The sequence below is a fragment of the Solanum stenotomum genome, chromosome 6, assembly GCF_019186545.1.
Source record: "Solanum stenotomum isolate F172 chromosome 6, ASM1918654v1, whole genome shotgun sequence".
In the NCBI taxonomy this organism is placed as follows: Eukaryota; Viridiplantae; Streptophyta; class Magnoliopsida; order Solanales; family Solanaceae; genus Solanum; species Solanum stenotomum.
In genome coordinates this window covers 52109495-52134979 of record NC_064287.1, presented here as the reverse complement: position 1 = coordinate 52134979, position 25485 = coordinate 52109495, and the positions used below count along the sequence as shown (strand labels likewise).

Genomic DNA, 25485 nt, shown 5'->3' with positions numbered 1-25485 from the left:
AGAAATAAGCCCGGAATCATAGTTTCCATCTTTCCAAAACTGGTGACAAAGAGGTCCTGGACATATTGGTGACATTGAAAGACCAGGGGACTAGTGTGTATTATCATCTCCATGCCTCTTAATACACCTAAACGTGCTAAATATTTAGCAGGGTACAAAGAAACAAGATGGAAGTTACAATTTGTACATCTAGAATTCATTAAGAGGGACAAGATGAACTAAAGACTATTATGTCAACTAGTAAGGAGCATTATATAGGGCATAAAGCAGGGTTAAAAATACTAACCGGTTCAGCTAACCAATTGCTGGGGCCAGGAATCCTAACAAAGGAATTCATAGAAATTAAAAAAATACTATACCCAGAAAGTTCCTTTATGTTAAGAGATTCAACAGTTATACATAAGAACATATATATTTTTGCACTACTAGCACACTGTAATTTTTGGACAAAGGGTATTCAATTGAACCCACTTCCCTCCTTGCTGTTAGCTCCACCACGGCAGCCAGCCTTTCAATTCAACAAGCATTAAAACTTACTTTATTTACTTCCACAAGAAATTAATATAGCATAAAAAATAAATTAGACATGTCAACAAATTACAGACCATAAAAATATTGTTTTTAGCTCAGTTTGTCATATCTTCAAGACGAGAGAATGTATTTGTTGTTTTATGATTTTTAAATAAACTCATTTCTCATATGAAAGGGTAAGGAAAAAACCAACTGACAACTTCATTACTCAAACATACAGACTGCCTTCATAACTTATTAAGCATGAGCATGCTTTCATAACCACAATCGAAGGCCGTTAAATTCCTTCACCTATTCTTTGAACTTCCAGCCTTAGCATTGATTATGGAGCTAATGTCGGGAACCATTGGACATTCCACACTTGACTCCCAAGTCAAACTTGGCCGCAAATGCTAAAGTTGACTGAAGAGCCTTTTGAATCGAGCTTGGTGTATTTGCAAGGAACGGTGCCTTCGGGGAGCTGGCAATTTCTGCATTGCACTTTTGTGCGGACTGGATTAAGGACTGCCCAGCTGGAAATAAAGAACTCAACTGTCTAAATGGCATTTCGCTGGAAGTTGTATTTGGTGCACTTTGTCTCCTCTGAATGGGTGATGAAGCACTGTAACACTCATTAGGATGCGATCTATCTTCTACTGCTTTGTCAGCTGACAGGAAGTTTACACCCCGAGGTACAGAACCAGGAGGGGTTCTAGTCGACATTTGATTGATGCTCCCTAACTTGGCTTTCATGTCAACCAGTTGCAATTTATCAACTCCATAATCCATATTAAGCACGCCTGACAATGTGTCACCACTAGGCTCAGCTGAAGGTGCTCGGCCAAAGGACAAGAAGTTCATTCCTTGTGGTGTCCTCGTAGATGCGCCTTTCATAAATCCATTCGGTTTCTGAATATTGTCAACACCATTTGCTTTGGAGGGTAAACCAACTTCTTCATGCTTTCTGGCATCACCTTGCAAAGACTTCCCATGAGATAAGAACGTGATACCTTTGGGTGTTGATGCAGCTGGCTTTCGCACATGCTCTAATACAGTTCGCTCAGTGCTATTACGGGGAACAAGCCCAGCTGAACTAGATGTGGAGTTAACGTCTTTATGCGACATTCCATTTGTGTTTACTTGGACCAAAGAGTTTGAAGCAATAGGACTTGTAACTGCCTCTGTCTTGACAGTTATCTGAGATATGCCAGTGACATAAGAAGTTAAATATCTTGATATAAAAGAGGAAAACACACCTCCAAAGATGTAAGAAAATAAAAAATTGTGCACAACTGAAAAGTTAAAAAGTTGAATTGCAGGGAGGACGATACCTCATGTGAAAATAAACAACTAGAACCTCTGTTGCAAAACCCTTGGGAAGCATATTTATCGCACGGATACTTGGAGAGTTGATGATCAAACGGGCAGTCATCACCTTTCATGCAAGACTGACGTGCAAAATGACAACATGGCTGAAGAGGAAAGATCTTTACAAACGTTAGAAGCCAGAACAAAGGTAGAAACATGGATGTTATGCTACATGATAGAAACAAATACTTGTAAAAGCAACAGCGGATACTTTTGAAAGTAAAGGAGATATTAAAATTTTGTTCATTTTCTGAACAATTTGAGAGTGCTGCAAATCAAAAATCATGAAATGGAACTTAAAACAGCAAGCAAAATTTTTCTTGGACATTATAAAAAGAGACAGTAGCCTCAAAACTGCTGCAAACATTTTATGCCTTGGTGAGTTGCTTTCTCAATAAGAATCTAAGCATATACTCCCTCGATCCCATATTAGTTGATCTTTTTCCTTTTTACACGCATATTAAGAAATCATAAATAAGAAGATAATTTTACTAATTCACCCCTTACAAAACTTCTTGGAAATTTTACAAATATATGTGAACGCTTTCAAAAAGAATTAATTACAAGGGTAATATAGGAAAAATTTAATTAATGCTTTACTAATTTAGTAAGGTGATCAGCTAATATGAGACAACTATTTTTAGTAAGATGATCAACTAATATGGGACGGAGGGAGTAGTAGACACAAAATAGATACTTAGACGCTCAGATCTAGCTCTACAATCTGAAATTGACATGTATCCATACTAGACAAACTAATTTTAATCAACACAAACGATACAACATATATAATTTAAAGCATAGCCTAAAATGTGGAATATGTGTACATAGTAAGGTCCCCCACCGCCGATTTAAGTTGTTAGTTCCAGACTGAAGGGAGCAGCTATAACTTTATAGGGTAGACCTACATGATCATTTCAAGTTCTATGTCTCGTGACAAAATTATCAAAAACAAATAAGATTTCAGAATATGGCGATGATTGGAATGCTGGTAAACATTCCAAACTCACGGGTTGCTATTTCAAATAGACCATACCCACTCTCAATTCGAAAGTAAGGTAAGCAGTAGCATCACAGCAGGACTTCAAATCTCCTAGCATTGCCAAAAGCTTGCAACAATATGGTATAATAAATAAATAAAATAAAAGCAGCAAAAGCAGACCTTTGACTTTGTCAAGGGGATGGTATCATGAGAAAATTTACACGCCTCACCCTGTCAGAAGACAAATGAAGAAAGTCAGATCCCCAAAACATGGAAAGATTTGCTAAATCATCTTACCCTATATTATACGATTCTGAATTACCTCTAAGCATCTTCCCTTGAGATAATGGCGGCAATATTTCACGACTTTTGGTTTCACCACTGGTGGAAGCCTCAGCCTTTTAACTCCAAGCTTTATTCTCTCTTCAGCTCGTTTACTTCTCTGCTTGGCCTACAAAATATACAAGTTCCTTCGTAAATAGAGACATACGAAAGAATGAACAACTTGATCCTATAAATCTGAGAATAACCATATCATTCTACCAGATTTAACATCCGCATTCAGTAAAGGGATGATAAACTCATTTACAAATGAATGAAAATGAAGAGAGAACGAGATGGTGCACCTTTTTCCTTGCTTTGCTTTCCTTGGTTAAAGGACCTCGCTTCTTTTCATTTTTACCAATATTCTCATTCTGTCACAAGATGAACAGATTCAAATATAACAATATTCGCAGCTGATGAAAACATAGAAAGTGAGACTGATGTCTAACAAATTGCAAACTATACTTTATCCATCTACATTATCGTACTGACTTGCAGACGCAAACATGACCTTGAATGTTCAATACATTAAAAATAAACGTTTATAAATTTTGCATTTCTGGTGTAACAGTATTGTGGAAAATTTGTATCATTACATGGATTTCTAGAGGAGTTAAGTGACTCGTAAAAGTCAGTTTTTCATCTGCAGGTGGAGCACTGTAACAGACTAACAGTACCATCTTGGTACCTTCATCAATGAAACTTTACCTTATCAAATAAATGTTTCATTAGAAGACTGTTATTATGAAAAATTTCAGTAACAGAAATCCAATTTCTACTTTGTCCATTTCCTTCCATCCACCGGTCAAGCAAGAAAATCAAATAATGCACTATATTCGAAGTATGCAGATGTGGTGTCAGTAACTTTAGATAATGCACCATATACAAAGTACGCAGATGCAGCATCAGTAACCTCAGAAACCTACTAAAGTCCTTACTACCATTTTCTCATTTTCTGGAGGGGGGGTAGGAGAATGCATTATAGTCAAGTCTGGATGATTTTGATAATAGTCAATAAGCATGGTAAAAGGTCTGGACACTTTATGCATTTATGACATCGATCAAATGTCAGCTTTCTTTTTTTGATTTTAGGACTGTCTATAATTGGGAATAGTCACACAAAAAGTGCAGACGGGCATATATGAAGTTTCACTCTTTGAAACAGCAATTATGTTCAATAACAGATTGGAAATAGTTTTACAGATGCATGAGAATGTACCACGTCCAAGACAAGCAAGATAGCTGGACAGATTCTTTACTAGCCACAAACTAACAACTTTTCAGCTGATTATACGAGAGAAAACAGGCATTTATGGTGAAGTAAAGAAGAACCATCACTGGAAGAAGTCAGAATACTTCTAAGGAGGGAATCACCTATTGAATCCTAACACTGGGAAAACTGAAAACAAAAATGAATTAACCAGTACAGACTTGAAAGTAGCACATAGTTGAAATAGATAGAACATAAATAAAGTGCTAACAAATCGAAGAAGTGATCATACCTCAGCAGCAACTTTTAAGTGTTTTCTTTTTTTTGCATTTACACCGGAGGTTGAGTCAAATTGAGAACCAGCAGGATGATCTAACTTCACGTCTCCACCAACTTGCTTAGCATTATTTTCACTATCCAAAATGGTGTCATACACACAAACCTTTCTGGTCTCGACATCCTTTGAGCGGAAAACCTTTTCAGTATTATCTTGCGGCTCTTCTCTGAACTTTCTTATGAACTCTCCCCCAACAAAGGTGTTATCCTCATCAACTACATCAATGGATGAAGAGGCATAAGCATCCTTCCTCTGTGGTGCATTAACGTGAACATCAAAAGCAAACTCTTCTCTACTGGAAATGTCAGCAGGAGACTCATCTGCTCCATCCTTCTTCTCATTCCCAATATGATTAAGAATGTCATAATCTGATTCATCAAAAACCATAAAATCTCCGAAAGCTTCCCCTTCCTCCATCTCTTCACCCATAGGAACATGGACAGACGACTCTGCTGCTCCAGCAGAAGATATCAATGTTTCCAACTCCACCTCTTTTACACGCAATCCATGCTTCATTTCTTCCGAAAAATGTGTCTCAGAAACATCCATTTTCTCTCCAGAGAGCTCTGCAGGTTGCGACAAATGAGCAATTGCATCTGCACCAAAACATGATTCTATTCCTGCACTGACATCAACAATACTGGAGTCTTTGTCTAATCCTACCGGTCTGATAGGATCAGGCTCCTTCACCTCAGATTCATGAGTGCTACACCTATTCCCAGGTTCCTTGACCATTTGATAGTTACAACCAAGAGTTTTGTGTACCAAACAATTCATATCAATGATATCGTTTGTTATAAAATCACCTCTATCGCCTTCTACTGCATCACTTGTATGATTTGACAGATCTAAATCTACTTGTATTCGTGCACGAGTAAAATCTCCATATCCATAACGAGAGTTCCCTTCACTTCTATCACCAGAACCCGGTTGCACTACCAGATTGTTAGACTCGTTATAAGCAGGACCAGTACCTAACAAATTCTCAGACCTGATGAGACGATGATCAACTGATTCACCGACTTCATTTTCTTTTCCCAGTTTACTGCTCTCATTGTCATCTGTAAATTAAAATGGCTTCGTCAACACCAACATGCTAATATAACTATAATCTTATTTAGTTTCTTCTTAGACTGAAGTCGAACTGTAATTCTAAACTAGAGTGGGAACCATCATTGTGTTTATATATTGTACACGTGTAATCATACGATTATCGGAAACATATGTAACATCACAATAACACACATTGAGATACATTTGTTGCATGTAATATGCCAAAAGGGGGAAAAAGATACTCACACACAGAATCTAAGACAAACAACAATTAAAACTGAAACAAATTAATAGATGTAACAGGTCATTTCCATTCTATCATCAACAACATACCCAATGTGATCCCACAAGTGGGGTCTGGGCAGGGTACAATGTACGCAAACCTTACCTCTACCTTTGTGAGGTAGAGAGGTTGTTTCCAAGTAGACCTTCGGCTCAAAAGAAAAGTATCCAATGCAGGAATGTAAGGCACCAAAATAGCAAAATATAAAACAACTATAGCAGCAGATAGCAACACATATCGAAAAATAGGAACTACGCAATAAATGAATACCACTGCTAAAAGGAAAAGAGTAGACTCTCCCTCACAAAGTGGGACAACTCTCGGCTACCTAATAACTCTCTAGTCTAATCCTTGACCTTTGTATCTTCCTAATTAAGGTCATGTCCTCAATCATGCTGAAGTTGTGTCATGTTCTATCTAACCACCTCCACCTCTTCAAACTCCTGCTACAACCAATATCTCACACCTCCTCTTCACGTGCCTGAACCATATCAATCTCAACCCCACTTCCCTCCTATTGTCTTCCGCTGATGTCACTCCTACCTTGTCATGCATAATTTCATTCCTAATCATACCTCTCCTCCGAGTATGTCCACACATCCATCTAAACATCCTCTCCACTACCACTCTGCTTCATACATCAATATTGGTCATTCCATTCTATCGTCATCTCAAATTGGATAAATAAGCATATAAATTCATACTTTAAGTTCCATTTTCTGCTAATTCACGCAAATAAGATAAAATTTAAGCAAATTACCTAGTTTTTGTTTATCAGTGGTGGAATCTGTGCTCGGGCAATCGGATATAATCTGAAGCAGTGTACTGTAGGTTTGGCTCATGAGTAGCCGGCGGCGATGAGGTAAAGGGTAGAGGTTTTGCAAGGGTTTTAGGGCGCCGATTTGCGAATTCTCCATTGTTGATCAAAAAAACACAGGCGCGCTGAAGTTGCGCCGTTCGAATACACTTCAGCACTTTTGGCCGAATTTATATACTATGAAACTATATATTTTAAATATTTAAAGTGCATAATATTATCATGCTATCGAAAAAATTAAATGATATATTTAATTAAATATTGAGTTATTTACCTTAAATTAGTAGGATTAAGTCTTATTGAATTTGTTATTTTTGATGTTGTTGATGATAGGAAAGTGTTTGAGCAAAAGGAATATAATTATATATAAACACATAATTGTTTAAATGTGATGTAATTAGAAATTTTAAATTTATTTAAATAAAATTATTTATATTGAAACTTACAAGTTATATCTTTTTATCATAAGTATGATATAATATTTAGTTTTTTCATACACTCCTAAATCAACTACATATTCCAAGATTAATAGTTTAAAAATTAAAGTATCACAAAAATGTGTGTGGGATTAGTTTTATTAACCATCTTTAAATAGAGATTTTAAAATTTGATCCTAAAATTGAAAAACGTTTCGATAAAAAAGTTTTTATGACGAACCTATTTGATGCGAATCTAAATTTGTTTGACACTCACGTAGAATTGTAATTCCAAAACACCCGAAGAATAGCCACCTTTTAAACTACTAGTCAAGCTTTAGGCACGTTCGGAAACTATTTAAACTTTAGCCACTTCATAAAGATACCATAACATCAAACTTTGCTCAACAAGCAAAATCTGGTTGACTATTTCTTGTAAGCCCAACTTGCTATGCAAACGGCTTTGACTTCCCAACTAGATGGGCTTTGGTCAGTTGGTTCCTTCGTCGAGTTCAAGATCTCAACACGCCCCCTCACGTGCAGATTTGATTTTTTTTATGGTCAAACTCGTAGAAATTCCTTTTGCATTGGTAGCACTAAGATTCAATCCTAGGATCTCTGTTTGCTCTGATATTATGTTGACGTGTGTAATTATCTCATCTAAAAATTTAAGTTGTTAGTATAAACATATTTTTATTAGTAATAATTGTATTCTCAACATTTTTCGACATATTATTCAAATTATGTATTTTTTTAATATTCAATTTGCTGATTTTATTTAGACCGTAGAAATTGTGGGTGAAGAATTTTTCGGTCATAAAATTGTTGAGCTACTTGCATGAGTATTTATGTTCCTACTTTGTACAACTAATTATAGACCTTTATGAATTATGTAACGTAACCAAGAAATTCAAGTCCAAAATCAACTAGAAGGGTTTATAATGGTTGTGTTAATTAACTACAAACGTTTTAATCATTTGTGTCTAAAGTTAGGTTTGGTAATTTAGCTTGTAGGCTTTGGAAAGCTTAAAAGCAACATGTCAACGGTATATTTTACTAAATTAATTTTATTAATTGCGTTTTGAAAATATTATGATAAGAATAGTATTTAAAAAGATAACAAACTTTTCTTGATTTGCTAAAATAAATAAGTAAAAAGCAAAAAAATAAATAAATTCAATATATGGTCAAGTAAAATAAAATAGGGTGAGTAACTGAAATCTTCTGACTAGCTCAACTCTGAACGTATGCGTGTATGTAATGTTCTCATAATCATATATTTGAAGTGCTTCATAGTTATGAATCTGAAGTTGATGATTTCCAAAATCGACTATACACACATGCACTTCCATATTTACACATTAAACCCAATAATTCATATTCGACTATATAAGACTCATTAAAAAAGAAAACGCTCTTCTACGAGAAACTTCTATTTATATAATTTTGGAAATATAAGATGTACGTCACTACAAGAAAAACAGCCTCCAAGGAAGGGAAATCTGGTCCCTAAAAGTCCAAATCTAGTCCCAAAAGAGCATTTGGGACCAGAAAAAACTAGTCGCCACCCGTCCTAAAAGCCTCCGTCGCTATTGGTCAACAATGACGGGTCAAAAGGACTGGTCGTTAAAAGGTTTTGGGACGAGGAATAAATCTGGCCGCTAAATCATTTTAGAGACTACACTTCTGGTCTCAAATAGACCATAGATATCTTGGGAAGTCTTATTTTCAGGTCGTTAAAACATATTAGTGACCACCAACAACTGGTCCTCTTAATCTTTAGAGAAGAGGACGACCTGGTCCTAGTAACATTTAGCGACCATTAAATACTTGGTCTTAGAATAGATTTAGAGACAAGCATCATTTCTAGTCCTTGATTATTCATTTGAGAAGTGTAACAAGTCTGGTCCTAAATTGGCCTTTCACTTCTGGTCCTAGATTGACCACCAATACATTTCAACAAATATCAAATTACTACTAAACATCTCATCTAAAAACAATGATATATATATAGAAAGAGAGAAGAGGGATATATCAGTAACATTTGCTTGACAATAAAATGTAGCTAACATTCGAGCTAGACTATGATATCAAGTTTTGCATAACATTCGTAGCAAACTAATAATGAGCTTGTGCATCTTTTCAAAACTTGTTTCTTGACTGAAGAATGAACAAAAGTTGGGCATAAAATTTAATGTTTCAATCTTCATCAAGTGTTATCCAGAAGCATCAATAAAAGCTGCAAAAAAAATAAAAATCTATTAGATAAACTTTGAGATTTTTTATTATTATATTTAATGTAAATTGTTGTGTAGTCTAAACTAATAAGAAAAAACTGAACAGACTAAAATACATTGATTAAGATTAAAATTGCTCTGCATAAATGCAATCACCAATAGCTACATTTTGACCGAGTCTACTCCTTTTTCAATTTGGGAGGGAGCTTTCTTTCTATATCTGGGCATGTAACCATACATGTGCGTACTTCCTGGGACATAGATACCGAGGGCAACATGTCTTGCATAGTTGTAATCAAAAGAGAAGTTCCATTTTCTTGACATCCTAAGAGAATACTTATCGGATCCTTTGAGGTAAGGCAGAGCACTATACATCAAACAAACTTCACTGGTTATGCCACTAGGATGATTCATCAACAAGAAGGTAATATACTTTAGCCATAAGAGCACAAATGTGCAGAAACAAAGGCCTCTTTTGTCCCAAGCTAAGGGAATGAACAAAAACTGGGCAGAAACTTGTTGTGCGTGAAAACCTCATCTAGAGCTAATTGATAGTATTCACAATGATTTAAATGACAACCGATTATGCATGTGTNAGGACCAAAATATAATCTCTTCCTAATAGATATACCTTTAGAGACAAGATTATTACCTCATCCCAAAATGTTGGTCTTAAATAAGGCTTTTTCTTGTAGTGCGTATAGTGGAGTATAGTTAAAAATTTGATGAATTTCAATGCACTATTCCTTTGTTCTACGTATGAAAAAAGATAGAAGAAGGTTCTGCCGACATGATATATAAGATGTCAATTGTCAAACATGCCAAAAACAACACCAATTTTTGGGTCACCACAACACATGATGTAGAGTGCACTCTTCTCTTCAAGCTTATCCGCCGCCTCTACTGTTGGATTTTTTTGGACTTATCTGATGTCCGTGGACCGTGATAGTTATTTATATAAAAGATCGATTGATTTAAATTTATGTATTACAAGGCTTATTTTTAGGAGTGACACTTTCAGCATAAGAATGGAAGAATCCCAACTATCACATTACAATCATGTTGAGATTATATAATATAGATTATAAGTATTTGATTTTAATTGTAAATGTATAGGGATATCTACAATTATGACATGGTATAATATTGATTTGTAGTGTAAGTTATGTTTTTTTTTAAATGTTCAAAAAAAATAATGGTATCTTTTGAGTGTCACTAGGAGTAATATTTATGTTAAAAAAAAAAAAGGAAAAGGGTTTGAAATATATTTGAACTTTGATCAAAATTATAGTAGCAATTCCAAACTTTGAGCAGGACCTATTACCCACCTGCACTATTTAATAGAGTATTTTAAAGATATATATGTGTCCACGTGAACACATTACTATTTATAATGATGCAATATTTATGATGTCCACTGTGGGCACATATATACATTTAAAATACACTATTAAATAGTGCAAAGGTAAAATGTCATTTCCAAAATTCGGGATTGTTACAGCAATTTCGGTCAAAGTTCTGATATATTTCAAACCTTTTTTTCCAAGAAAAATAATTCATTTTTTTATATTTTAATATATATTTACGTCTCCCATTATCACTAATGACATTTTTATAGTACAAAGTATTATAACAGGTCCAAAATTACATATTTGAAGCAGAAATAGATTCACAATTTGAATTGAAGTTTATAAAATATTCAGGTTAATACTACAGTAATAATTATATTTATTTTGTATATCTTTTTGAAACTATTAAATTTACATGGATCACAAATCATATTTCTAACCTCGTCATAAATATCAAAAATATATCGTATCAATAAAGATTAAGATAAAGTGATATTTTTTTATTGCTAATCAAAATTTTCTTATTTACAAGCGTTTTACCTCCCGATGCGAATATGTCATATGTGGGGCAAATACTAATCCCAAGAGGTCGACGTGACCCAAATTAAAACGGCCAGCCTTTCGACAATGACAAAAAGGGTGCCCCAATTTGCCTCCTAATGACACTCAAATGATACAACTTGGACGTTTGCACACAACCCCACCAATCAACAAATCTAACTAATAAATGCCTTACTTTTAGCACTTAATTAAAATCGTGGCCTAACACTCAATAAATTCGGTAGAATTTAGTAAGTTGTAAATTTTTTTTATACAATTTTATTATCATACATATTATATATTATATGACATTTTTTTTATAAGTTTATTTTAAAAGGAATAACATATTATTGTATTTTTTAAAATATTTGGATTTTAACTTGCTTTGAGTCGATGTTTTTATGATCACAAAAACGTTATGACGTGTTGATAACTACTTTCAAAATATTTTTTTAAAGTTATAACAAATCAAACTATGTCACATAGAGTGAAATTTCAAAATAAAGATTGAGTCAAGATTTTAATTTTATGAATTTTGGGTTCTTAGATAACAATTTTGAATTCTAATAATTGAGAGTTTATAATTTAGTTTGTGTACATATTTAAATTTTAATATTTATATTAACGAAAGATAAAAAGGCATTTGGTGAAATAGCGAAAACAATTAGGTATTAAATTTTCTTATGTCGACAAATACGACAATAGAACGGGTCACATTCAATTCAACTTGATATAGTTGATTGTTCATTGAACTTCTGCCACACACGCATCTACTACTTAATTTGTTATGGTCCAAATACTTCCAATACATAGAACTCTCATGGCTCCCCAAAGGTCAATTATCCACTTTTGGCATGTGATTTTGGGAACTTGCAACTTGCTCTTTCCTCAAATTTGTCACTTGTTTATTTAATAATTTTGGCCAACTTGCATCACCTCTAAATTTCAACATTTATAAATAGCAAGCATTTCCTTCCAAATGTTACAAATGCAACAAAAAGTTAGTGTATAAATCAAGAACAAGATCATTAATTCTTGTTCTAAGGTTTTTTCGGGCTAGACGGAGATTGACCCTCGAGTACAATAAGGCAAAAGGTAGAAGGAAGTTTGACTGCAAGACCCTCACGAGTGTAACAAGGCAGAAGGGAGCTTGACTGCAAGATCCAATATATAAGATGAAGAGGCAAAGAGGTAATAAGAAGATAGGAAATAATTATGAGGAGATGAAAAAAGTCAAAAGGGTTGTTGAGAAACAAAGTGAAGAGGTGAAAATAGAGGAAGAACATAGGGAAAATAATGGTGGAGGAGATGTTGTGAAGGAGGTGGAGTTGATGGGTGAGTGTGATAATTGGACTAATGAATGGCTTTGTTCATGGAGTGGTGATAATGTTGTTGTGGATGAGCAAATGTCATGGGGAACATGTTGGTCACCTGTTTGGGACATGGAGTTCTTGGGAGAAGCTTATATTAACTTGTACAATGATGTTTTGTGGGATGATGATGTTTGGGATTTAAAAGCCATCAAGGAAGTTCCAAGTTAATAGAAAAACGAGACATGTTTGTATTTTGATCTTTGTAAGTGTAGTTTTTCTTTTTTTATGAATCGGAGTTATAAAAAGTTGAATCTTTGTGGATCATGACAACTTATGTTGCTCAAGACTTTTCAAGAATATTGTCGTGTGTGTGAGATCTTTCAAAATCTAGCAATGTAAAATTTTAGAGGATCTAACACGGATACAATGACATTCTTGAAAAGTCCAAGCAATAACATTAAGACCGGTACCGTCACTTACAATATCATATCTAAAGTTTAGTTGCAATAAGTACTTGAAAATGCACATGTACAGATGAACAATGTTTCGTGATTACTCTAACTATGAATAATTAGCAGTCTGAGAATTTTTTTTGTTGTTACTATTTGATTTCAATTCATAAAACTGGTGACAAAGGATTTAAATGTGTTTATGGAATTTCTTGTCTCATTGGAATGTCAAGAAGTTATGAACAAACTGAGGGAATTGCAACATGATAGTAATAACAAAACAAATTATATAGGGACAGTCTAGTGCACTAAATTTTTTGCATTCACACAGGCTCTCAGAAAAGGATCACATCTTTAATGAGTAATATAGACAGTCTACCCTGATACAAGTATTAGTGACTGATTTTACGGCTCATAATGAGTAGATATTGGAATATATGGACCATCAACAAGAGTTGTGGTGGAGTGTTAAGTACTTCTTCGTCTTTAACAGAGGTCTCCAATTCGAATCTCTTTGAGTATGAAATTAGGGAACATCAGATTTAATCGAATTCTAATGTGAATACCGAAAAATCGAATGGAAATAAAAAGTTAAATCACATATTGGAATGGACTTGCTTCACGATAAAGCGACTAGGATTTTGACAAATGTGACTTGTTTGAGTTATCGTTTTAGATTTTGTTTCTATTGTTAAAAGTTGTGTATACATAGCAATTAGGACTCTTTCTAGACAACCTTTTATATATATATATATATTATAATATATTTATCAATCTTACAAGTGAAACATTAGACAACTGTCTAACATGCTCAATAATTTATATAATATATAATAAAATTAGAAGTAGATCTAACGTTTTCTCATGAGATTTTCAATTAACTTCCAAAAACACAAAACCCGCAACATTCAGATTCCTGAAATGGGCCAATTCAAATTGAAACAGGCCCGATTGATTTGGGTTCTGGGAGCTTGTTCGAGTTAATTTAGCTGGACCTGTAAAATGGGTCTTCTTTCTTGTTTGGGTCATTATTTGCTTTTTAGTACTTAGTAGTTAGGAGGATTTATTGCAAAAATAATATCTTTATTTCACAAAATAAGGGTAAAATTAATGTACACGTTGGTTTTTTTAATCTCGATTCATGAGATTACACTAAATATATTATTGTTATTGTTGGAAAATTGAGATTAAGTACTGAGTAGTACAAGGTTGATTAGTGAATCAAAATTTTCAAAAACGGTGCCATGCTCATAGGAAGTTAAACAACAAGAGTCACTCTTGGTAGTCGATTAGAATTATTCAAATGTTTATAATATAGAAATTAGTTATAGGAGAATCATATACTCTTTATTTTATATGAATATTAATTATGTAGTGATTAGTTATTACCTTCTATCATGCATAATTTATAGGAGTCGTTTGTTGTGACATATAAGATATAATAATTTCAAGAATAAAATGTATGACTATTTTATTCTGTGTTTGGTCGGAGGTATTAGGTAGTCATGACATTACTTATTCCACCATTTATACATTAATTATTGAATAAGTTATTTCATACATGATGAAATAACTTATTTCATGATAATTTATTCGGAGATAACTTATTTCCAACCAAACGATTTCATAATGTATTAGTTGTGAGCATTTTTAAATTACAAATCAAATACTATTTTAATTTTATCTCTTTACTAGCAACCAAACACAATATTACTTATACATAACTTAATATCAGCATAACTCACCCCGAACGAGCTACCTAACACTCCCAAATGTACAGGTGCCCCACCACAAAAGATGAGGACGCTCACATTTTATCATTCCCCATAAATAAATTTAATCACCGGCGAGTGAGACACAAGTCAAAATAACAGCAGTTTGCAGAGACCAAAATCCCATCGCGTATACTAAACGCTCCTTGACATCGCGTGAGTACTTTCCTCTTCTTTTTCACGCCTTTTAATTTCTATTTCCCACCTTTAAACACTGCTCAAAAAAGTACTCAACACAAAACACACTCACTAAGAACACACAGTTCACACACACTCTTAAACTGAAGTGAAAAGCCCTAAATCGAAGCTTTGAGAAATGGCGGAAGGCAGAGGATCTTCCCTTGTTCATCTACTAGTAATTGTACTGAGCTTAATCGCTTTCGGATTCGCCATTGCCGCCGAACGTCGCCGGAGCACTGTAATCACTTCTCCTCTTTCATCTACTCTATCTACTGCTTTTACCTTTTTTTTTTGTGTATATATGTAGCTCATGAGTGTAAATTGAGCTTAAACTTAGTTAGATCCAGCGCGAATTTGTGTATATTGTGTAATTGTGTTGTGCTATTGAATGCTTGCTTTTTTAAGATCTGAAATTGCTGCATTTGTTAACTCTTATAGTTAATTCGTTTGGTGTAAGTGTTATTTATGTTGATTGTTGGCCGTAGTGTAATGGAATATGTAGTTATAGTTAAAGGTAGACGATAAGTGTTATTTATCGGTTTGGTTAATGAATATATGTTCATTATAGAGTTGGTGTTAAAAGTGTGTGACTATCTTATCTAAAGCTTAAGCTGTTAGAGAGAACATACTTTTATTAGTTAATTGTATTCTCAACTTAAAACTGTGTTGTGGATATCCATTGGTGAAAACTTGTAGGATTTGAAAATGAGAAAAGATTTACGCCAATTATCCATTACACAAATTTACAGAACGTAATTAACGTGTGGTTAAACTTCTTAGATCAAGATGCTAGTGTATGATGGAGAAATGATTCCAGTCTGTGAGAAGTTTGAAGAAATGATTGAACACCAATAAACTTGTTATTAGTGACACTGTTATTGCTAACTGAGTCAGAGCCCAGAGGATCGTGTTTCATAGCAGCTATGCTCTGTTGAAATGGATCATCAATGCCTATGGATGGTAGAAAAATAGATGATTTGTACTACTTAAAGATTCTTTTGAGCCGAGGGTCTATTAGAAACAACTTCTCTACCTCCACAAGGTAGATGTAAGGTTTGTGTACATCTTACCCTCCCCAAACCGTACTTGTGAGATTACATTGGTACATTGTTGTACTATTTAAAGATTTTTCAGTTTATTTGGAATGATTCAGATTGTCCTTTGGTTGTGCTTCATTACTGAATTATGTCTTATTGAAATGTTTGTTCTGTATTATCTGATGGGAGTGTGAGATCCTTCTCATACAAGTGAACTTGGTTTCCAGGTCAATTGAATTAATCCAACATCAAAACCATAACGATCTGACACTGGATATGCACCAGGATAACTAATTTTTAGATCGAAGGATAGTGTATTTTCACATGCCTCAAGCATCACCATTTGCATGATCTTTCTCTCCATCAATCTTAAGGATATTTCATCCCCACCACATAATGAAATATTAGGCTAATCCTCCTAGGATTCAACAAGCCTCCCTCTACAAATAGAGGGGAACAGGAATATCAAAATTTAAATACACAAACAAACACGCCCAGTAAAGAAAAAGAAGAGAAGGAACAAGTAAGATTTTGTAGGGAATAATAATCGCTGGAGACGAATGATTAGGTTAAAGAGCGTGTGATTATAGAGTTGATTCACACACTCTCTCTGGCCGAATCATTATCCCCTGCAAATTTTTATTTGTTCTATTCTTTTCTCTACCGGACTTGTTTGTTTGTATAAATTTTGATGTTCCCTCTTGTAGAAAAAGGCTTATTGAATCCTAGAGGATATGCTGAATTATTTCATTATCTGGTGGGGCAAAACGTTATTAAGGAAATTTGTTTTCATACGCCTCGAGCATTGTACCATTTTCTTGATCTTCCTCTCCAACAGAATGAACTTTTATATTCATTCAAACTACTCATCCTACTGCCGACACTTGTAAAATGCATCTATGAAATGTAAAGAAGAACTCTTATTGCCCACGAAATAAATCACTTGAAGCTCTTCTTCATTTTCTATTTTCCCTTATCTCATTTCATTCTTCTCGAATTGCTTTGAGTTATAATCAGAACTAAGAATTATTAGCAGCTATAGTCCCTAATCTGTATGGACCTATGGATGGTGAATGTTTACTTTTTTAAAGAACTTTTCACCTTATGTCCAACTTAGATAAATCACTTATGTTTAAGAACTTCTACCTAGTATAATGATGGGGCACTTGATTTATACTCTACTATTGACTACATCTGTTAATATAATTCCTATATGTCCTTTACTAAGAAATTGTTTCTATCCCCGTCAACAGCATTTCTCTTTGGCTATCGATTAAAATAAGAAAATGAAGTAAACAGAAACTTACCAAACACTCCCACCGGAGAAATAAACAGGAAATGGCGGCAATTGTTCAGATGAGGAGTTGCAGTGGGGAGAAATATTGTGAGTTGTCTCAGTGAGTCTAGAGGGATGAAGTGATCATAACTCTAATATTCTTTTTCCTTAGGTTGGTTTTGCATTCTCATAAGTCATCGCAGCAGTTGCATAAATCCTGTTTTTTTCATTATCTCAAGTGCTCGCAGTTGTTGCATGATTCCATGCATTTTTTGTGGTAGTTAGCAGTATGATGCAATAAGATAGAGTTTGCTTAAAATGCTGTGCTTTTTAAACATAGGGGTTGGCGACTAGAGTGCTGTCACCAGAATGTGGCAGATAAGAAAAAGGAAGTACCAGTGATGCAGGTGCAGTTAAAGAGTTTCTGTAGCATGTGAATAGTTAATTCAAGAGTCATGATATTTCTTTAGTCTTATATCTCTAATCAGGAAAGATATTAATGGAGGTTAAGATTTGCCCTCTTGATTTTAAAAAACCAAGGATGGAGGTTGAGATTTACCCCCAAGAATAATTATCTATCTGGTAGGATTAATGACTTTGAACTTTCATCTGATGTTGAGGATCACTATAAGCAGGGATAACTTCTGTACTATATATAATGCAAGGGAAACCCTTATTATGAAGCCAAAGGGTTCAATTTTTATTCATAGTCTATACTTTACTGTCATAATGAGTTTCAATTTAACTATCTGTAAAACATGAATCAGTATCATTGCAAACAGAAGTACAATCACATTCTGTCAGCTGGATGATAAAATAATAATGTGGAAGTCAGTTGAGAGCCTACAATTATGAGTAGGGGGAAATGAATTTGGAAGAAATTTCCTTTTTTTTCCCTCACTGGAGGCTTGGAACAAAAGTTTCTGTGGGATGTGCCCCTTTTCCAGCTTGCCTGAGATGTATGGAATGATTACTTGTATTGAATTGTCTAGCACATGAGTCTATTAAGTTGTGATAATAATATTCAGTTATGTGAAAAGCTAACACTCTCTGTTTCTTGCTCATTTATAATGAAGACATTTGGATGTATCACTTTTGAGTAGACTTATGAACCTTCTGTTATTAAAGCAGAAAGGGAAAAAAAGATGGATGATGCCTCTCAAGGGATTATTTTGTAAAAGTGAATTGAAAATAACAATTAACCAAGGGTGTTTTGGAAATTATATGAGCTGAAAGATGTTGAATGAATAAGTGAGTTTATGAACACAGCTTTTGATGACTGTGAATCCATCTATAATATTGCAGCTCATTATATGACACTTGAAGGTGTTGCAATTGCTTAAGGCAAAAAAGGAAACAAGAGATGAGAAGGTGTTAAGCCCCAATAGATTTCTTGGTTCAAAATTAGGAATGGTAGACTGATGTCTAGTCTAGTTGTCTTGCTATCCATGGAAAAAAATATATTAAACTTGGTAATTGTATGAAAAAACTTCTCAAGGGGCTGCAAGTTGGATGAAATAGAGCAGTGACGAGAAAACTCCGATAAATCAATCAAACTTTGCAACCAATTGATTTAGTAGATTAGGCACTGAGACAGGCTGTTATGGCAGTCTCTGATTAGACTGACTTAAACTACTAATCAACTTTGTGATTTGTACCTTGCTCATTAGCTGTATAATTTGGTTCCTTTTGACAGGGTACTCTGCATGATGATACTATTACCAATCGTACATATTGTGTTTACACCTCAGACGTTGCCACTGGATATGGAGTAGGTGCTTTCTTGTTTCTTCTTTCAGGTGAGGCATTGCTTATGGGAGTGACAAAATGCATGTGCTTCGGAAGACCTTTATCTCCTGGTTCAAATCGTGCATGGACCATTATATACTTCGTATCATCATGGTGCGAGTCTCATCATTACACTTCTTTACCACATTTATTTATGTAGAAGTAAAAGTCCCATATGAACTACATTTTTATGGTAATCCAGTCAACAATCAGCATCAAACTATCTTCTGCTGGCATATATAGATGTGCATAATTCTGCCCTCTGACATGTTATTATATTTTGAAAGCAAATCAGATCACATGTTTGTTATTCTGGAAAAGAAGTTCCATTTATCTAAACGCTTGTCTCAATTTAGAATGCTCCATGGTGTATGATCATTAAACATTTGCACTCTTCACATTGTCTTTGCTCCTTGTACACTAATTTGTTATCAAGTTATTGCAGTCACCATCTTGCAAATCATTTCTTAATATTAATGCTAAGATACCTTTCGAACTTCATTTTGGGAGTGATCCACATGATCTATAAGCAGCATCCTGAGATTTTACTTTTTTTCTGTTACTACACGCGAAGACATCTTAAAAGGATTCATCCTACGATATACTAAACATTTATATCTGCAGGCTGACATTCCTGGTTGCTGAGGCATGTGTTGTTGCTGGAGCAAAGCAAAATGCATACCACACCAAGTATCGTGATATGCTCTTGGCAGAAAACTTCTCTTGCGAAACGCTAAGGAAAGGTGTCTTTGTTGCTGGAGCAGTCTTTATCGTTGCAAACATGATCCTTAATGTGTATTTCTACATGTATTTCACTAAGGCTACTACTCAGCCAGCTCACAAGACAAATCGTACTAGCTCAACTATCGGGATGGCTGGTTATGCATAGATTTTGCAGAAGAAACTTTAGCTAGGCTCTATATTACCTACATCATTGACACTATGATTGTATAATGTACTACTCCATATAAGTTTGTTTATTATTAAATCTGTTTTTTTTTTCCGTTCTGTTGTTGGGTATTTGCTAAGTGATCGATTAGACAAATAGAAAAACTTGTATTATTTGGGTGAAGAAAATTGAACTTCCCCTTTTGTGGCAAAGGTAGTGTGGAATCTGCATGCCACTTGACTGTTACAACAACATACTCAATGTAGTCCCACAAGTCAAGTTTGGTGAGGTTAAGATGTACACATATTTTACTCTTATTTTTGTGACGTAGAAATGTTGTTACTAATAGACCCTGGACTCAAACAGGAGGTGATTGAAGCAAGTTTGCACGAAAAATATGACAATAAATGAAGCAATCGATAAAATATAAAATGAACTTTTCTACAAATTAAGCCATTTGTGTATTGTGATTAATGAAAAAGAGTATATTATATAAAAATAAAATATGAGAAAGACTATTGTCTTAACACAAAAAAAGCATATAAGGAAGAAATTCAAGTACGATATTGCAGCAGTGAATATTCATGAAAAGAAATTTAATGCGTCTAAAAATTAGGAGGCAAGCAGAGGGAGAAATAGACGTATTTTGTTAGGTAAAGACATATTAGAATGGATGACTTAGAGGTAAAATTGACGAGACAAATCATTATGACAGGAGGTAGAACGGTGGGATAAAGGGAGTGGGGGCGATTATGGTTTTAAAAATTCTCCGCAAGACAAATTCTTTTTCGACTCCACCTATTATTGATTTAGACATTGAGGTAAGACAAGTCTTCCGAAATTAAAATCCCTAAAAATGGTAGTTAAACTAGTCTTATTCGACTAGAAACATGAAAAGACATACTAGTTTATCCTAGTTAAAGTAACAGTGGAAATTAACTTTGATGATTCAAACTTCACCTATGCATGTCTAAAATTTGAGACTACCAAGTCTTAACTTAAACCAAACATCAAATATACAAAATTTTCAACTTTATTATCGTATGTCTGAAGTTTATTATAAATCAACTAACAATAACAATATATCTAGTGTAGTTCCAAAATGAATAAACTGTACGTATACCTTATTTTTATCTTAGAGGTAAAAGGGCTCCAATAAACTTTTGGCACAAGAAATTATTGCAAATCAACTGAACTTGTAAAAAAAATATTTTGACTTTCCATCATTTCTATATCTTTTATCTTTTTTTCTTCTTCTTTTTTTTTTTTTTTTTTGCGTGTTTTCATTCATGTATTAGATTTATGAGGAATGGGAGAGGAGGTTGTAAATGTCGTGCAGGGGGGAGGATGTGGTGGGTCTTAGACAACAAGGACAACATTCATAAAGAAAAGGACTACTATGAACATGAATTCCCTTTATGAACACAGTCTGTCATGACAATGAAATTATCAAATCGTGCACAAACTTAGCTTGATTTGATTTTTTTTCTATTCAGTGTTCGGTACTCATTTTTAGGGGCCGAGTTCACAATTGAGGACATGTATTTGGTTGAATCAATAGCTTTGATCCAAAGTTTGTATTATACTTTGAATCACGGGACAAACTGTTTTGACACTTTCATTTAATTTGTATCACCTTTTAAATTTTCTTACAAATATATTCACATCGGACATGCGGTATTTGAGATTATATTAGTCTTGATAAAGTCAAATATATGAGTGAAGTTTATGTTTTCCTGCTTGAAGTTAAAAGCAAAAATGATTGGATTTTAGTCATATATTTTTGCTTGAAGTACTTCAACTTTATGTGCATGAAGTTCGGACAGGAATTGTTGATGTTAGAGAAAAATGGCTGAAGCAAGTCTAAACTAACTAAAAATAAGTGATATGTAACTTAAGTTCAAGCAAACATGATTGAAGTGAAACAAAAATAATCGAACTTCAGACACATATATAGTTAAAATTTAAGCAAAAATGATTGAACTTCAGTCATATGAAATTTCAGACATTGTGTATGAAGTTAGACTTTGGTCAGACTAACTTTAGAAGCTATATGACTAACATTGTCCACTGGTACCCGTGCACTTCCCAAACTAAAAAGAGATAGAATTCTAAATTCATAAACTTCAAATCTTTAATATGCTTTTATCGCTTTGAGGTTCAAGCTAATTTACATTTGTGTTATGTATAACATATTAAAGGTGGGAAGTGTCATGTACGAAGATTTTTCTTATTAAAAGGACTTGAACACAAATTCTCTGATTAAGGAGGAAAACATCTTATTTACCTCATCGTACTTTTGTGTGGTAGCTCGATTTAATTGAATGTTTCATAGTTTGAATAGAACAAAATATTACTCCTTTCTTGGTTATAATTTATCGATTTCCTAAAATTGGTGATAAGCTAAAAGATTATTTGTAATAGGACATGGAATTGATCATTTTTCTTCCATAATAATAGAATATATAGTATATACATAAGTTTTTTGGTATAATTATTGTATCCCTATCTTGAATTTATATTTGGTTGGTAAATGTTCCTTGAAACTTATAATGACTAATTTATTTTGCATCTTCATAGCGCTTTTATTATTTCATTCTATATTATCACCTACCTCTATGTGTTCAAATATATAGTGCCATAAAAAATAATTCTAGTTCAAATGATAAAATTTGATATATTGGCTAAATGTGCAAAGCTAGTTATTAGTCCATTAAAGTATTGGCAGATATATGCTGGATTTTCTGTTTATAAATTATTTAATGGCCAAGTCAACCTTAATAGAGTAAATCTTGTTCAACTATGGTTTTCAATCAAAAAGGGAAAAAAATTGTGGATATGGTAGATACACCGGCCATTCTAATTCTCAAAATTCTTTACACAATTAGTTATGAAAAAATATATTATCCTACTTGTTCAACTATATAGCACGTATGATACTCCCGAGCTCCTCTTTGTATCATCATCGCTTGTGTAGTTCGGGTATATGTCTATCATGAGTTGTACTAACCGTGCTAGTACATATCAATGTAGAGCGTATGCTACTTGCTCAACTTTATATAACTGTAAGTGTCTACTATGCATAGATATCAGCTGCAACCAAGTTAAAATGTATATTTATGTATTATACCAAAGAAAAAACAAATAGAGAACCATCAATGAATAAACAACCGTTCTACAGAGGAATAACTGGTGAAAGATTTTGTATTTGCTAACGACAGAGTAATATTAGATCAAAAGTTTAACGGAAAGCAAAGATTTTCAATTTCAATAAATACATGAACAATTTCAATCTTTTTTCTCGTGAATGCACATTTATTATAAGAACAATTTTATTCAAAATTCCAAGTGGTTTGGTCACAAAATTTAAGAAAGGAATGTCACATTCCAAACATTTATTTGCCAATGCCATGCATATGCCAGCCCCAAAACCTCATCATGGACAATCAATTGGCCACATCCACTTTTCATTTAAAGAGTCATAATCTAATTTTGTCCTTTTCTATTTATTAAAAAACTCTAACAAGTCCCATATCCCTATTCATGTGAAAGATAAAGAGGAAATGGCCAGAAATGAAAAAATGCCAAGAAGAAAATAGCCAAAAAGGAAATAAAATCACTAGTGATTCCAAGAAGAAAATGGTTTAAAAAGTTCAGTAAAAGACAACCCTAGAGACTTAAACTTTAATGTGATATGTTAGAAAAAGAGTATAGATTGTATAGTAAAAGACACAAAGAGGAAAACAAATCCAAGGTATAAACTTAAAAGGAATTTAACTTATTCACACTTTTCAAAGGAACTTTGGTCATAAGAAAAAGTTTCATATGTGTTCTTTATTTTTGTTGGAGTTTCGATCTGAGGTTAATTTTAGATCAAAAATCAGAAGTCGAAGGATAAATTTGGATCTTTTTTCTCTCTCGGACAATTCAATCATGTGGTGTACATCAATTTCACAATGAAACTTCATTAATTATAAGAGTAAATACAAAACGATTTGCTAATGACAGAGCAATATTAGATTCAAAGTTTAACACAACAAAATTGCTCAATTTTAATAAATATATGAGAAATATTGGATCTTTTTCCCCCATAATACTATGTATCAACTTAAGATTTTGAAATACACATCTAAATGAGAACTATTTAATTAGTAAATATTTGAGAAAAAGGGGAAAAATTGAATAGTGAAAGACACAAAGAGAAAAACAAATCCAAGGTACAAACTTAAAGGGGTTTAACTTTATTCACAACCAGAAGATAATATATGCTTTTTATATGTAAAAAAAAATAATGGGAACTTTGATTTTGATGTTTTTTTTTAAACAAAAATAATATTTTTTAGACACATACAAACAAAAGGCACTTTTCTTTAATCCCTTTTATGGGGGACAAATCCGACAATGTTGAAAAGTTTTGGGCTACTTTTATCAAACTTTTCTCATAGTTCAAACTCTGATAAAAAAGTTGTTGATTATTCCAATACACTGACACGTGAATATATATATATATATATATTTTTTTTTTATTTTTTATTTTTTTTTTTATTTTTTTTTTTATTTTTTTTTTCTAACACATTGGTTAATTAGGCCTTAATTTATGTAAATTTAATTTTTAAAATAATTAAAAGCTTTATGTTTGATTTCATAGCCAACATTATTTAGTTTACGTTTTTATTCCGAATTAAGCCACATAAACTAAAACAAATGATATATTAATTATTTTCTTACAAAATTTAGTCTTAATGTTGAAATATAAAATATATTTTTTTAAAAAGTTTAAAGTTTTATGCTTAATTTCACAACAAACATTACTTAGTTAACATCTGTATTCTAAAACAGGTCATATAAATTAAATTAGAAGATGTGTATTTATTTATTTATTTACAAAATTAGATGTTGCTTGTCGTTGAAATATTCATGGAGGGACCTAGTTGTTTAATTTTTTTATTTTTTTTTGTGTATTTGTCTGATTGTATATACTATATAGTACTACTATAAATTTTTTATTACGAAATTTCTCTTTTAATTTTTTTTGGAAAATTATTAAAAGTCTTGTGAATGTTCATGGATTTGACAATTCCTCGAACAGGTCGCTCCATAGCCTTTTCTTTCCTTTTGGGAAAAGAAGTAACAACTGCATTTTAAAGATTTTATTTTATTTTATTTGTAAAAAATACGACTATATTATATAAGTTAAGAACTATTAAAGATAATTGTTTATGAAAAATGAGATTAATTAGTAGAAGATTACGTATATTCATAGTTCAACATTATTTTGGTATCATTGTATATATCACAAATAGAATTAACTACGATATTCGTCCCTAATCTGTCACTAAATAATTCATAGTTAAC

At 33.2% G+C, this 25485-nt stretch overlaps 3 protein-coding genes across 4 annotated transcripts; 2 read left to right on the top strand and 1 right to left on the bottom strand.

Moving 5' to 3' along the window:
* Positions 1–602: 602 nt before the first annotated feature.
* LOC125866882 (uncharacterized) lies at positions 603–7042 on the bottom strand. Of its 2 annotated transcripts, none has more exons than XM_049547263.1 (7): positions 6828–7042; positions 4687–5792; positions 3487–3555; positions 3183–3311; positions 3041–3091; positions 1834–1982; positions 603–1702 (listed from the first exon to the last, which is right to left on the bottom strand). In XM_049547263.1, the coding sequence occupies exons 1-7, from the start codon at positions 6982–6984 to the stop codon at positions 862–864; spliced, it is 2502 nt and encodes an 833-aa protein (XP_049403220.1). In that variant the 5' UTR covers positions 6985–7042; the 3' UTR covers positions 603–861. The 2 variants fall into 2 exon arrangements, with proteins under 2 accessions (XP_049403220.1, XP_049403221.1); XM_049547264.1 differs by having other exon boundaries at positions 603–1707; positions 1842–1982.
* Positions 7043–12303: 5261 nt separating this feature from the next.
* Positions 12304–13340, top strand: LOC125866904 (uncharacterized). Its single transcript, XM_049547291.1, has 2 exons — positions 12304–12521; positions 12565–13340. The coding sequence occupies exon 2, from the start codon at positions 12602–12604 to the stop codon at positions 12965–12967; it is 366 nt and encodes a 121-aa protein (XP_049403248.1). The 5' UTR covers positions 12304–12521; positions 12565–12601; the 3' UTR covers positions 12968–13340.
* A 1817-nt stretch (positions 13341–15157) lies between these two features.
* LOC125866899 (uncharacterized) lies at positions 15158–20244 on the top strand. Its single transcript, XM_049547284.1, has 3 exons — positions 15158–15378; positions 19150–19355; positions 19866–20244. The coding sequence occupies exons 1-3, from the start codon at positions 15277–15279 to the stop codon at positions 20128–20130; spliced, it is 573 nt and encodes a 190-aa protein (XP_049403241.1). The 5' UTR covers positions 15158–15276; the 3' UTR covers positions 20131–20244.
* The last annotated feature ends 5241 nt before the right edge of the window (positions 20245–25485 follow it).

What these genes read in the sequence shown, in the direction of transcription:
- LOC125866899 (XM_049547284.1), top strand. Translation starts at nt 15,277, where the DNA reads ATGGCGGAAGGCAGAGGATCTTCCCTTGTTCATCTACTAGTAATTGTA. An exon ending in CCGAACGTCGCCGGAGCACT is followed by an intron (nt 15,379 to 19,149) that starts GTAATCACTTCT and finishes TCCTTTTGACAG; the next exon opens with GGTACTCTGCATGATGATAC. An exon ending in ATATACTTCGTATCATCATG is followed by an intron (nt 19,356 to 19,865) that starts GTGCGAGTCTCA and finishes TTATATCTGCAG; the next exon opens with GCTGACATTCCTGGTTGCTG.
- LOC125866904 (XM_049547291.1), top strand. Translation starts at nt 12,602, where the DNA reads ATGAAGAGGCAAAGAGGTAATAAGAAGATAGGAAATAATTATGAGGAG.
- LOC125866882 (XM_049547263.1), bottom strand. Translation starts at nt 6,984, where the DNA reads ATGGAGAATTCGCAAATCGGCGCCCTAAAACCCTTGCAAAACCTCTAC. An exon ending in AAAGCAAAGCAAGGAAAAAG is followed by an intron (nt 3,312 to 3,486) that starts GTGCACCATCTC and finishes TATATTTTGTAG; the next exon opens with GCCAAGCAGAGAAGTAAACG. An exon ending in TTTTCACATGAGGTATCGTC is followed by an intron (nt 1,703 to 1,833) that starts CTCCCTGCAATT and finishes ATCTCAGATAAC; the next exon opens with TGTCAAGACAGAGGCAGTTA.